General features: G+C 45.2%; 1 protein-coding gene across 1 annotated transcript in view; it reads left to right on the top strand.

The window, feature by feature from the left end:
- The window catches only part of RIN2 (Ras and Rab interactor 2), a 57,240-nt gene extending 44,870 nt beyond the window's left edge, over window positions 1–12,370 (top strand). Inside the window, 9 exon segments of the mRNA XM_032682413.1 lie at window positions 4,452–4,757; window positions 6,474–6,605; window positions 8,841–9,004; window positions 11,363–11,372; window positions 11,375–11,464; window positions 11,467–11,513; window positions 11,516–11,583; window positions 11,585–11,628; window positions 11,631–12,370. Of these exon segments, the coding sequence (XP_032538304.1) occupies window positions 4,452–4,757; window positions 6,474–6,605; window positions 8,841–9,004; window positions 11,363–11,372; window positions 11,375–11,464; window positions 11,467–11,513; window positions 11,516–11,583; window positions 11,585–11,628; window positions 11,631–11,677 (908 nt within the window). The 3' untranslated portion in view covers window positions 11,678–12,370.
- Window positions 12,371–13,353: the final 983 nt, after the last annotated feature.

Here is a 13,353-nt window from a genome sequence, read left to right as displayed (position 1 = left end):
AGCTGTTTAAAGCAAAACAAGCCTAGCACAGATAGCTGTGTGATTGTTTGCTGTGCTTTAGGTAGGTAAAATGAGGGCAGGCTTACCTTTTGTGCCTAATTGCTCAGCTTCTGCCACCACTGCCTATACATCGCCCACCTCAGTCCTACCTCTTTTCAGAGTTGTGCAGATTATAAAGGAATGTGGGTTCTGTGAGGCCTTACCTTCAAGTCTTGCTCCTTCAAAGGAGATGCCCTTATCTGCACCATGGACTAGGCATGTGACACTGCAGGCACCACCAAGAAATGGATACTTGGCCATCCTGACATGAGCTATCCTAAAATAGATCTGTGTCAATCGTGCCAGGCTGTGAACTTAAAGCTATCAGGAAAATCCAGAACAAAGCAAATGCAGTGTAGTCAGGTGTCTTGCACGTACATGGTGTGGTTTTCCAAAGCAACCTCCTGCTTTCAGCTCCCAGGCAATGTTACTGTGCAGGACTGGGCCCTTCTGTGGTGCTCCTCAGGCTTGCTCAGTCTCTTACTGACCCCTGCTTTTCCTGATGAATGGTTTGGCCATCAAGGGTGATAAACGGGCCTGTGTGTAAAACAGAGACTGGAATCTGACAGGTAATCTCAGCGGGCCAACAACGGCTGGTAACAGGTAAACTGGGGGCCTGGAAAAGGTGAGAGTGTGCCTTTGAGGCAGTTTGAGGAAGTGAGGGTTGTAAAGAGGCTGTGTAAGGACACTGGGGATGACTAACATGTTGTCCTGTCTAGATGCAGACTTGTGTGGTTTGCAGCAAAACAAAAATAGCGTGTCAGCACAGGATACAGATGTGTTTCCACAAGTCACAACGAAACTAGCTGGCTGGCCTTTACAATTCATTTATCAAAGCACTTCCAGTTCCCATTTTGAGGGTAGAGGCTAATTATAAGTATCACTTCAGGAACGATACACAGTGTTCAGGTCAAATTATATTCAGTAAAAAAAAAATAAATCTGAAGAGTGCCTGTTTTGGTTTTGGAGTGTTAAGCATCCTGGCAGGAAATTTGAAAACATACAGCTGAACAGGAATTTTTGTTGCCAGTTTGGATTTGAGAAATATACAGAGATGCTAAGGTAAATAATCACTCCTTAATTCACAACTTAGATGCTAATTTGCTGGGAGACCCTCATATACTTCTTTGTGGCCATTAGAAATTGCACAGTGAAAACTACTGCTGACTGGGAATTGGTTTGTGGGGTCATAACCAGAAACACCTTTCTCTGAAAGGGGCCAGAAACAGCAGCTCAGAAGAAAGGGTAGATAGTTGGGATGATCTGCCCCCAAACATGCTTATAGGTGCCTGTGACACTGAACATTGTTCTAAGACCCAGATCACAAGAAATGCTGTCCTTCCAGGCTTTAATAATAACATAACATTTTTTATAGCTTTTGTATGAATTAGGAGATATATGGGTATTATTGTTGACCATTAAAAAACCCATCCAGTCCTTATCAATCCTGCTGCTTCCTAGATTTTGCCAGTTTTCCATTTGAGGCCAGAACTCAGTGGTACTTATGTCTGCGCTAAGGATTCATAAGGGAGAAGGAAACTTTGTGTGTTGGGGTTTTTTTGTGTGTGGTTTGGTGGATTCTTCTTCGTTGTGGTTAGTCCTTTGTTTTGTTACGTGGAGGTTTGTGCTTATGTGCCCCCTTCCTCTGTGCTGCTTCCAATCGATTGAAGTTTCCAGAGAAGTTGTGTAAGGTGATTGAGTAAATTTCAGAGCCAAACCAGGCGCTGCTTTTGGAGCCTGGTTCAAATCGGGCATATGAAAGAACATCTCCTCGCTGCCTTGCCGAGCTGTAAAAATCTGTGTGCTTCATCTGTCCCAGTGGCACAACCTTTGCCAGGGTCGAGGGCAGGAGAGCTGAGCCTCCCCCTTCTCACCTGCAAATAAGAAGCCTGGTCCCAGCCAGGGGCCGGGGCTCCGGGCAGGAATTTTGTCTCCCAGCAGAACGCAGTTCCTGTAGCCCCTGGGCAGGCACTGCTGCTGCAGCTCCCTCCCCACTGTCCCTGCAGGCAGCAGCCAAGCCAGCTGCAGGCTGGCCCCCAGAGAGGATCAGGCACCAAACACAGGGAGTTTTCCCAGGCGAGGTGCTCCCTCGGGATCAGACTGTGGGCTCTGAGGAGCCGTGTTGAGATCTTTAGAATGTACTGAGCCTCCTGCGACCAAGTGTGGTGATAACCCCACCTTACTGAGCTGGAGGATGGCTGATGCTCACTGTTCATGTGCAGAACTTCAGTGGAAACCTGTAGGAGTTCCCATTCCTCAGGGGTAGAGTTCTGTCACTTTGCATGATGCTTAGGAGCACCAACTGCTTTAATAAACAAGATCAGGTGGTTGGAATGCAAACTGCAGAGGTGTTCCTCTTACAGGCAAAGCAGGTGGTGTCTTTCCTATCGAAGAACTCAGGCAATAGAAATAAAGCAAGCTGAATTGTCAAATCATCAGTGAAGCTGGCAAGGAACTGTGTGTCCACCCTAGAACTTTAGCTAGCCAGCACACCCGTGGGTGGGGCTTGTGTGTTCTTCTTGGTGGAAAATTGTTTCTGCCTCATGAGCCCTGAGGATTGCTGGGATGGCAGGGAGAGGCAGTTTGTGTCCCTGTGTGCAAGGGTGATGCTTCCCTGGCTGTGTTCTGGAGGCCTCCCTGTCGGGGTGGTTGTGGGGCTCTCCCAAGTACAGTAGATAAGGATCAGTTGTTTGAAGTGTTGCCACTTGCTAATGTATAATTGGTGACTCTGGTCTGGGGGGAAGCTGGATCCACCCTTCAGGCTGTGTGGCAGGCCACCAAGAACATGTGTCAGACTGATAATGCCTTTACAGGTGGCTGTAGGGAAATCCAGAAAATCAGCAAATGCTGCTCTTCACGTTTACTCTTTCTCACCTCCAGCAGTTTGACAGTCTCTGTTGTGAAGGAGAGCCCAGGTGTGTTTATAACTCCTGGAATGAAGCAGGCACAGCTTTGCCCCTCCAGTAGGGTCTCGAAAGCAGAAGGCAGCAAGACAAGCTCCAGAAGCCCCAGTAGAATTGGGGTAGGGGAGAGGGGAGCCCCCAGCAGAGTTGCAAGTTTGGGAATTGCGTAGCAGACAAACACAGAATAAACGCTGCATATGAAGCCAAGGCACCGTAAGAGGAGAAGGGTTTGCAGGGTGTGATTGTGTGGGAAAGAGAGGTATGAAGACCCAAAAGAAAAAAGGGGCTGGACACAAGGATAAATAAAATCATAAACAAAAGCAAGAAAACAAAAGTAGGTAATGCTTGTCTGGAGTGTGTGGGTATGTGTAAATCCCAAGCCTTAGAAAGAGTATGTGATTTTAAATAAAGGGGGGGCAGAGAGAAAAGAAAAAGACAGAAGTACAGACAAAGAACCTGGGAAGGGCATGAGGTTTAATGAAACTTTCCTGGGTCACCATTACTAGCAGGAATGTCCACTGCTGAGTTGTAAAAACGTGTGATCTGTCAGTGACACAGTCTCTCCCCTTTCTGCTCTCAGTGCTGGTGCTACCCTGCCTGCTCTAGGCTCTGGTCCTGAGAGCTGAATGTTCTCCACTCTGGTCCAAATAACTGATGGAATCTAATAACCAATGTAAGCTATGCTGCTGTAAGGGCACCGATGCTGTTGCTGTCAGGATGCTGGGGAAAGAAATTCCCTTATGAAATAAAGGTTTGCAGAGAAAATGTTTAGTAAAGAGCTTTCTCTGTTGATGTAGTCTGTACTTTGAAACTGGAGAACGAGGGTTAAAGAAACACTTGAGTAGAACAAGAATTAAAAGAAGCCTGTAAGTTTGTGGTTATAGTGCCAAACAAAGAACTTCCAACTTGATGACAAAGCTGGATGTGAGCTTGTGTGATGAAATCTGAAGCTGGACAAACACAGCTTGGTTTTCATTTATAGTATAAAGCCCATAATCTGTCCAGCTTCGTAAAGATCTTGACAAGTTTAGCCAAGTTTTAGGGAACCTTGGTTGAGTTATAATTTCCAGTGGAAACTATGCAAAAAGGATGGGCTTTAATGCCAAAGCAGACAAAAATTATGATTTTATGGTGTTGGCTGTGTTTTAGTTTAAATTTGGGAGTTAAAGGCTAAGCTGGAAGTAAAATAAAACATGGAGGCTTCTGACCAACAAAAGAAAAACTTAAGTAGAGCCACAGCTTGCCTTTTTTTTTTTTTTTTTACTGTCTGTAGTTCATCTTTGTGGGTGTTTTTTCTGTATTTACCAACTGCCATAAATGACAGTGGAACACAGATTCTGCTCTGCCTCTTGTTTTCTTGTTAAAAAACATCTGGAAACTCAGCTTGTGCAATAAATAGGCCTTAGCCAGTAGGTTTTGCTCTGCAGTCTCTCTTTAGGGAATGGTTGTATTAATACTGGCTCTGCTTTAGAGGAGGAAGTCAGCTGGACTTGTATTCTCCCGTTGCAGATGTTGTCCTGGAGAAGGCCATGCACAAGTGCATTCTGAAGCCGTTGAAGGGTCACATTGAAGCGATGTTGAAAGAGTTCCATACCACGGATGGTTCCTGGAAACAACTCAAGGAAAACCTGCAGCTGGTGCGGCAGAGGAACCCTCAGGAGCTGGGCGTGTTTGTTCCCACCCCAGACTTCGTGGACGTTGAAAAGATTAAAGTCAAGTTCATGACTATGCAGAAGATGTATTCCCCTGAAAAGAAAGTCATGCTGCTGCTGAGAGTTTGCAAATTGATTTACACTGTTATGGAGAATAACTCAGGTATGGTGCTTCGTATAGTTCAAGTTCAGATCCTCCATTCCTGGCGTTGTCTTTTAGGGGAATCAGGCCACCTGATTCTGCAGATAGGTCTCCTCCCGGAGCTCTTGTAGCATCTCCTTGTCCTTTTGAGAGGGGTTCTTCCTCTCTGCCTCATCCCTGCTATCTCTGCTGCATCTGGTAGCACATCTTACAAACTCAGTGTGAGAGGCAGCTGAAAAAGAGCAGCTTTGCTTAACTGTAGGCTTTGAAGTTGGCTGTCAGAAAGGCTGTCTTGTGAGCCTTGAATTTGACACTCATTCTAAATTAGTATTTTTCTGCACATTAATAATAGAGGTAACACCCTATATTTAGCTATAGTAATTCAATAGCGTGTATGCAGCATGACAACTACAGGGTTCTGTGTTAATGGGTGGAGAAAAGCAGGCTCTAACCCAGTATTTTTGGCTTGCTGTGCCTTTGAGTGTTCTCATTTGGACACTTTCTGTCATGCTTTTGGAAAAGAGAGCGTCTATTTCTGTACTGTAGCAAGAATCCAAACAGGCCTTTGAAACCCAAGTACAGAAATGGGACTGAAAACAAGTCAAGACCTGCTGAGCAGTCAGTGGCACAATTAAAATGCTGTGCTGAGTAGCCTGAATTTATAGGAGCGACTCTGACATCTTCTCCTACACTGCTGTGGTGGGTCCTGAGCTCAGCTGAAGCAACGCTGTGGCAGTGGGAGATGTTTTCCCCTCAGTATGAGCTGCTGCAGGTGGTTGGCAGTTTTCTTCCTAAGGGAGCATCGAATGTGCAGCTGGTTTTGGTGCTTATCAAGACACCCACTTTCTTCTGAGATTTGATGGTGAAAGCTCATGGCTGTTAAAGCCCCCCAGATACTTTTGCAAGATTTAGAACTGAGCTCCTGCCCAGTTTATTATTTCTGTGCAAAATCCTGCATTTTAAAAATGGATGTAGGAGTGTAGGCCTGAAGTTCTGTAAACTCCCTTCTCCATGCTGTGTTACCTGGGCAACCTGTGCCAGGGCACAGAAGAAATTAGAATTTCTTTTTAATATCTAATCTAAACCTACTCTCTTTCAGTTTGAAGCCATTCCCCCTTGTCCTGTCCCTCCAGGCCCTTATAAATAGTCTCTCTCCATATCTCTTGCAGGCTCCCTTCAGGTACAGGAGGCCTTGCTCATTGATGTTTTTAACTATTCTCTTATCAAGAAAATGAGTCGTTTCCATGTCAAATTTAATACACTTTTATATTCAGGGTTCTCTGCTGTGGGAATCAGACTCAGAAACTGGTATTTGTGTCTGGATCCTTCCAGAAAGAGGATGTAATACCTGGATGTATAAAGAAAATGCCTGTTCCTCATCTCTTAGGCAGTGATAGAAGTGCAAGTGGAGGTCAGGCCAGATTGGCATGGCAGCCTTTGTGAGTTCACCAGCTGAGCTGGTGCCAAGGTGAGCCCAGTCTCTGAATTTCCCTTTCGTGCCTCAAGGTGTGCACCATCAGATTTGTGCTTGTTAGAAGCACAGGATGAAGCTGCTGTGGGTCTCCTGTCCATGGAGTGTCAGATCACGTTCTCCTTGCTGCACACTGGTGACAGGAGGCTCAGGAGCAATCCAGATACACTGGTCAGAGAGGCACAAAATAATGCTTTGCTTTCAAACACAGAAACTGGTAAAAGGGTGCAGTTCATCTCTCACTGTCTGTGTTCCCTTCAACCCAGGGAGGCTGTATGGAGCTGACGACTTCTTGCCTGTGCTGACATATGTGCTAGCCCAGTGTGATATGCTGGAGCTGGATACTGAGATCGAATACATGATGGAGTTGCTGGATCCATCCTTGCTGCATGGAGAAGGTAATCTATTTATTTACTTTTATGAGACCTGAGTGAAGGACTAGTGAAGGGGGTTCTTCCTCATAGTGCAGCTGCTGTTAACCTTGTCTGAGTGGAAACCCTTTAAAAGGGAGCCCTAACACGGGCCATGTCAGGAGTGTGATGAGAGTCTGGGCACCATTTCCAGCAGCAGGGAAGAGGCAGCTGGCAGAGCCCAGGCCCCATGAGCTGGGAATCTGCTGCTGGCCCCTGCTGTGGGAGTAAATCTGGGCAGCTGGCAGAGCACAGGCCCCATGAGCTGGGAATGTGCTTCTGGCCCCTGCTGTGGGAGTAAATCTGGGCAGCCTGCAGAGCACAGGCCCCGTGAACTGGGAATCTGCTGCTGGCCCCTGGCATGGGAGCACATCCCTTGTGGCCGACCCATTGTGACTTAGCAACCAAAACCATGCACTGGGCAGGTGCTGAATGTTGTTATCCTTCTGTGCCTGAAAACTTCCCGAGGGTATTTGTAGGGCAGCAGCGTTCCCTTAAACTGTGAGGCACGTAGTGGGACTTGGGTTAGGTGCTTTGTAGAAACTGGGGGCCTTCCTTGCTCCTCTGGGGGAAGTGCTTCGGAGAATACTGCCCCTCTTTAATGATCTTTGCTTCTTCCCAATATTTGATTCTCATGAAGTATTTTTATGAGCCCCAGGGATACGTTCCCCAAGGCAGTCTTGAATGATGGCTAAAGTCTGCTAGAGGCAAGGAAATGTCCCTCCTTGCTGTTTTCATGGTGACGTTTTTAACACCTTCTGCAAGGCCCCAGTAGGCCCCAGAACCCCCAGGTTTATGAGGAATTTTCAAGGTCCTCGTGACGAAGCTCAGCTGTGTATTTAGGTCTGTGTGCACGTTTCCTATTCCTGCTGTCTCCTGGCTTGCTGAAATTGCTGTATCCTCTTCCATGCTGGGATGCCCGAGGGAATTCCTGCCACGATTCCTCCAGCTTGGCACTGGTCTGTTCCTTGCTTTGTGTACAGAGCATCCTCGAGTGCATTGTTCAGGAATCTTAGCATGGAAAATATTTGAAATGTGAAGCTGGGAATCATTAACCTGCTTCAAAGGCAGAAATCCATTTACTGGACTGTCAAGTCATGTTGTTTTTAAAGCAGCAAAAGAAGCCTGTCCATTGGCTTGTCCTGTCCTAGGCACCAGCTGAATTATACTGTGCAGTAAAAACTGTTTAGTGCTTTGGGGTTGTGCATTTCAACTGTAACATATTGTCCAACTTGTCTCACTGGTCTTGCATGTGCTTTATGTAGTAATCTTGCTGCAAAGCTAAAGGCTAAGAGTGGATTCTGTCAAATATATAGAAAATACTACTGTGGGCATAGAATGCAGCTTTGAATGCCTCTGTGAATAGACTGTGCTGCCTCTTAGTTGGACACTCCCACTCAAATAGTTTACTTGCAAAAAAAGAAAGACAGCATGTCTTTTGTCTCTCCTGGTTACTGAGAACTGTTACCTCCTGTTGAGACTCCTTTTCCTTTGTGACCTGCAGCTTCTTTTGTACATTGGCAGCTCTGTTGTGGCTTTAATTTGTTCTCCACTCATGTAATAAAGGTGCATGGAGCACTGTACACGTCATCTCCTGAACTAGTTGGACATTATGAGGAACTCTAAGAGGGTGACAGATCAGTCTTCCTTTTACAAACAAAGGCAACTCTTTGAGATGATTCCAGAGTACAAATCTCACACTCAGTTGTTTCTTTATTGCCATTAAGGGGGGGAGTTGCTTTTAAGATGCCGACCAGTGGTAGATTGTCTTTTACTTTGTTTAAACAGCTATGTTTATTTCATCCACATCTGAAGCTTGGTAAGAAAACAAATCGCTGTTTGAAAATTGTTAAGAAGAAAACTGGCATTCCAACTTAGTAGAGTTGGAACTCTAAGTGTAAGTTCCAACTTACACTCAGCAGTAACAGGAGTTATTTAAGTAACCAGCTGTCCTGAGCAGTAGTGGACACAGAGAGAGGCACCACTGGATAATATGGAGAACATGCAACCACTGCACGTCCCTTAGCAGCTGAGAACACACCAGCCAGTGTTTTGCAGGCCAGTGAGCTGTTTTCCTTTATGTATCAATATTTTGGCAGCAGAGTACAAGGACTTGATATATGTGTGTGTGTCTCTGTGTGTATATTTATGTATATTAAAGAAAGTGCCTGTACTTGTGACTGTGACCACTCTGAGAAGTTCTTCCCTCGCTGTCCCTCACAGGAGGCTATTACTTGACCAGCGCCTATGGAGCACTTTCACTGATCAAGAACTTCCAGGAGGAACAAGCTGCCCAACTCCTCAGTTCAGAAGCCAGAGACACTCTGCGGCAATGGCACAAGAGGAGGACAACTAACAGGACAGTGCCTTCAGTTGATGATTTCCAGGTAGAACTTAGGGCTGAAATAAAAACTGGGATGATTGTTTTGTTGGAAACTCCCACTTGAGAGAGATGATTCATAGCAATTTGCTCAGGGCCACAAGTGGAGTGAAGCAGTGCTGACATTATGTCTGGCAAATCTGCCTCAGTTTTGAAGTCTTTGCACTTTATCAAAGAGTCTGGTTATGGTGGTGTAAAGAGATCACTAAATAATGGAGCTTTCTCACTCTCCCTTCTAAGTCATGCAGAGCAAGGACAAACTGAGTTATATCTTAGATTCAGCTTCTTTGTATGCTTTACTGATAAAAAGATCAAATGCAGATGTCCAGTGGTGTAAATCAGCACAGCTCCCCAGTAGCCAGTGCTGGCATACAGCAGGTAACAGAGAGGACAGGTGGGAGAAAAGTTTGCCTACAGTTTTAAAGTATAAGCAAGCAGTAGAGTTCTGTAATATTGATGTCGTCATGTTTGTTTGTTTGTTTTCTTTTTCCCCTCCCCTGCATCTTGTACTGCTCTTTCAGAGTAGGGCAGTACCTTCAACTGAAGAATAACAAAACAGTCGGGATTGCTTCATCTTTTAAAACCTGCATCTTTCATATGCTGTTGACTGGCTGTTCAGATGCAGCAGTTTGTGGACTGAAGCAAGGAGGATGTTGGAATCGAGAAGAAAGGATTTCTTTACTCTTTTGTGTTCAGTTGTTTACAGTTAGGAAGAGGAGAACAGACTAACAGAAAGTCCAACCCACGGCCAGTGCACAAAGCTAGTCCATCTTACTGGGATGGATGCATCTTGTGTTCTGCTTACCTGTCCTTAGGTGTCTGATTTGAGCACCTTGAGTCTTTGTTCTTTCTGGCAAAACACTGCACTTCCCATGGGAAAATCCAACACCCTGTATTTCTGCTGGATGACAAAATTACGGAAGGTTCTTTCAGCAGCATCTTGTGTGCAGTTTCAGCTTCTCCTTCTCTGCAAAGGAACTTCATCCAAGCTCAGTGCACAGCTGGATGCAGGAAGGGGCAGGGGGGGCAGGGGAGGAGCTGTCACTGAGTGCCTCCAGTGCCTCTCAGTCTGTTGTCTCTTTAAAAGAGCCTCCAATCAGTAGATCACTGTACTTCCAGGCTATGCTTGGCACAAATTCAGGCGTTTTTCTGCCTGCTCAGAATGCCAGTTTTCTCTCTCTTCCTCTGAGTCCTGCAGTCCTGAACTGGAGCACCTTCCCTCCCACCAGTGTGTCATACAACTGGAGCTCAGCTCATCCTTCCCACATCGAACTGGGCTGTGATCATGAACATTTCTGTGATGTAGTCTCACAGCCTTATCAGCTTTTGGGCCCTGGAAGGGCTGCCTTTCCTCCTTCCCCAGCAGGATGGAAAAGGACAAGTCCTGTTTTTTGATGATGATTAAATACAGCTTTCTGATACTGCGTGAATAATTTTAATGCATATGAATTACAGGCATTTTTACAAACTTCAGCCTCTCCTTCAAGCAATCCTGTCCTTCTAAAGGCACATGTATTTAAAAACAGGTCTTCTCTGTGGTAGCTGCATTAGAAATTAAAAGTGTAGTGTGTTTTGCCTTATCTAGGCTGATTTTTTTCCTATAATTTCTTCACACCAGGTAACAAAAATGGATTAGTTCTATTCAGTCAGATTCAGTCCATTTGTTTAAAATCTGTTGCAGAGCTTCAGTGTTTCAGTCTGCATGCTGTCTTTATTAAGATAAGAGTGCTCTTTGGAACTTAATCATACGAACATTCTTGTCAGTCCTAGCTTTTTTCTGTGAATGTAAATTTTTGCCACTGTGATTTAACATGCTTAATTTATTCAGCATACAAACTATAGGTACCAGCTCAGTCAATAAACAGCTCTTTCTCACTGTAATTTTTTTCTGCCTCCTTTAATTTTACTGCCTTTTAGTCTTTACTTGCAGCTAATTTTTCTTTTCAAACAAGCAAACCAAAAAGTGGTTACATGTGGCAGCTGGACACCGTGTTCATGTGTCCAAAAACTTTTGGGGCTCCCACCCTCCCAATTCTTGCTCTTTATTTTACTTTTTAAATGCTTTTTGAAGGGTAAAACTGCATTTCCTGGTAGGGCATATTTAGAATGTATCCATTTTATCAGAGTTGTGGGCACGTGTCAGTTTTTACAGAGAACAAAGGTCCAGCTTTTGCCTCAAGATCATAGGGATTGACTGGAATGTTGCAGAGTAGATTTTCTGTCAGCATCCATCTGAGCCCTGTTTAAAAGAAGCAAATGCCGTCACGTGAAGCTTGGTTATGTCAGGCTTAGACCTCCAAGCCCAGTGCTGGTAAGGATGAGGGTTTTTTGAGTTTCTGATGCCTGTTTTCCCTCGTTCTGGCAGAACTACCTTCGCGGGCATTCCAGGAAGTGACCAGTGGGTGTACGGGAAAGACCTTACTAGTAAGACCATATATCACCACCGAGGATGTGTGTCAGCTTTGTGCTGAAAGTTTAAAGTGGACAATCCAGAAGAATATAGCCTGTTTCTTTTTTGTTGATGGACACCTGGCAACAACTGACAGAGGATACCTACCCTCAGAAAATTAAGGCGAGTTGCACAGCCGTCCCAACCCCAGGTCTTTCACTTTGTCTACAGGCGCATTAACAGTGACCATATGGGGCCATTTTCCAAAACAGCAATGACTCACCTTCTTAAACAGCCACTCATCATTTTATTTTCTGTTCGCGGGGTAACTGTTACAAACTCTTCGTTGCTGCCTTCCTTAGGAGCTAAAACGTGTCCGTAAACCATAAAGCCTAGTAAAACAACATGCTGGCATTTCTGGCATTGCTTCAACAAAACCCACCTTCTCCACACCATGCACATGGCCAGTTATGCAGAATATTCCACCAAGCATGTTTGAGGGAATAGCCCATGAGGCTACATTTCTTGTACCACAGCTCTTTTGCAGCAATATGACACTGTGGCCCTTCACAGATCTTGCTGTAGTGGTGCAAAAATCTATTTTCTTACACTCATTGTTAGGCCAAATGTCATTTGATTTAAATCGCATGCTAGACAGTATTTCAGTAACTGGCTGGTATGAGCTCAGTTTTGCCAGCAGGAGTTTGACAAGACTGTCCGATGCAGTGGCATCAGTTAACTCATAATTACCTGGATGATTGCATCCTTTTCTAATTTTTTTGATTACAGAAAATCATCATGTTTATATATATATATATATATATACATATATATATATCATAGAAATTTTATAGCAGTTGCAGGTAAACTGTCAGGGTTGGTTTTTTAAATATTTTTTAACTATAAAGTATTCTATAATTATGCATGTGATTTTAACATTTAATATACAAGAATAAATCTCTTGCTGGTTTTAGAGTATTGCATTAAAGGTATATGTGTTTTCTCTTCTTTTCCTGTTCCAGGAGAGCTCTTATGTAGCTTCTGTTATGTGTAAGAAGATTGTAACATCGGCACTGCCGATTTCAGTGCCTGAACTTGCTGTATTGTTATCTGTATTATTGTTTATATGCATCGTTTTAGACACAACTAGGGGGCTGGAAGAGAAAACTGAAAGAAAACGTTGTAGAGGAGGGGAAGAGAAAGAATGTAGAGAACCTAATTTAGCATTATAATCTGTTAGTCTGCTGGTTCAGGCTCCTTGCAGAAAACGGTGAAGGAGGTTGGTCAGGAACTTCAACGGGAGCAGCAGTGTGGGTCTGCAGAGGGATGGGACAGCACCTCTCCCAGGTACTGGTTGTGTTAGAGAGCATTAAATATGTCAGCAGGGGGAAGGAGAACACTATTTGGTCCAGTTGGTTGCCAGCATCCAAGCGTGTGTTGGCCTGGAGAACACGTGTCAGCGTTCCATGCCGCCGTGTCACCTGGAGAACACGTGTCAGTGTTCCTGTCACCTGGAGAACATGTGTCAGTGTTCCGTGATGCTGTGTCACCTGGAGAGAACACGTGTCAGCGTTCCTGTCACCTGGAGAGAACACGTGTCAGCGTTCCTGTCACCTGGAGAACACGTGTCAGCGTTCCTGTCACCTGGAGAGAACACGTGTCAGCGTTCCTGTCACCTGGAGAGAACACGTGTCAGCGTTCCTGTCACCTGGAGAGAACACGTGTCAGCGTTCCTGTCACCTGGAGAGAACACGTGTCAGCGTTCCGTGACGCCCTGTCACCTGGAGAGAACACGTGTCAGCGTTCCGTGACGCCGTGTCACCTGGAGAGAACACGTGTCAGCGTTCCGTGACGCCGTGTCACCTGGAGAACACGTGTCAGCGTTCCGTGACGCCGTGTCACCTGGAGAGAACACGTGTCAGCGTTCCTGTCACCTGGAGAACACGTGTCAGCGTTCCGTGACGCCA

Source organism: Chiroxiphia lanceolata, chromosome 3 (genome assembly GCF_009829145.1).
Source record: "Chiroxiphia lanceolata isolate bChiLan1 chromosome 3, bChiLan1.pri, whole genome shotgun sequence".
NCBI lineage: Eukaryota > Metazoa > Chordata > Aves > Passeriformes > Pipridae > Chiroxiphia > Chiroxiphia lanceolata.
Note: the sequence above shows the minus strand (reverse complement) of the source record. Positions and strands in the feature narration are given on the sequence as shown.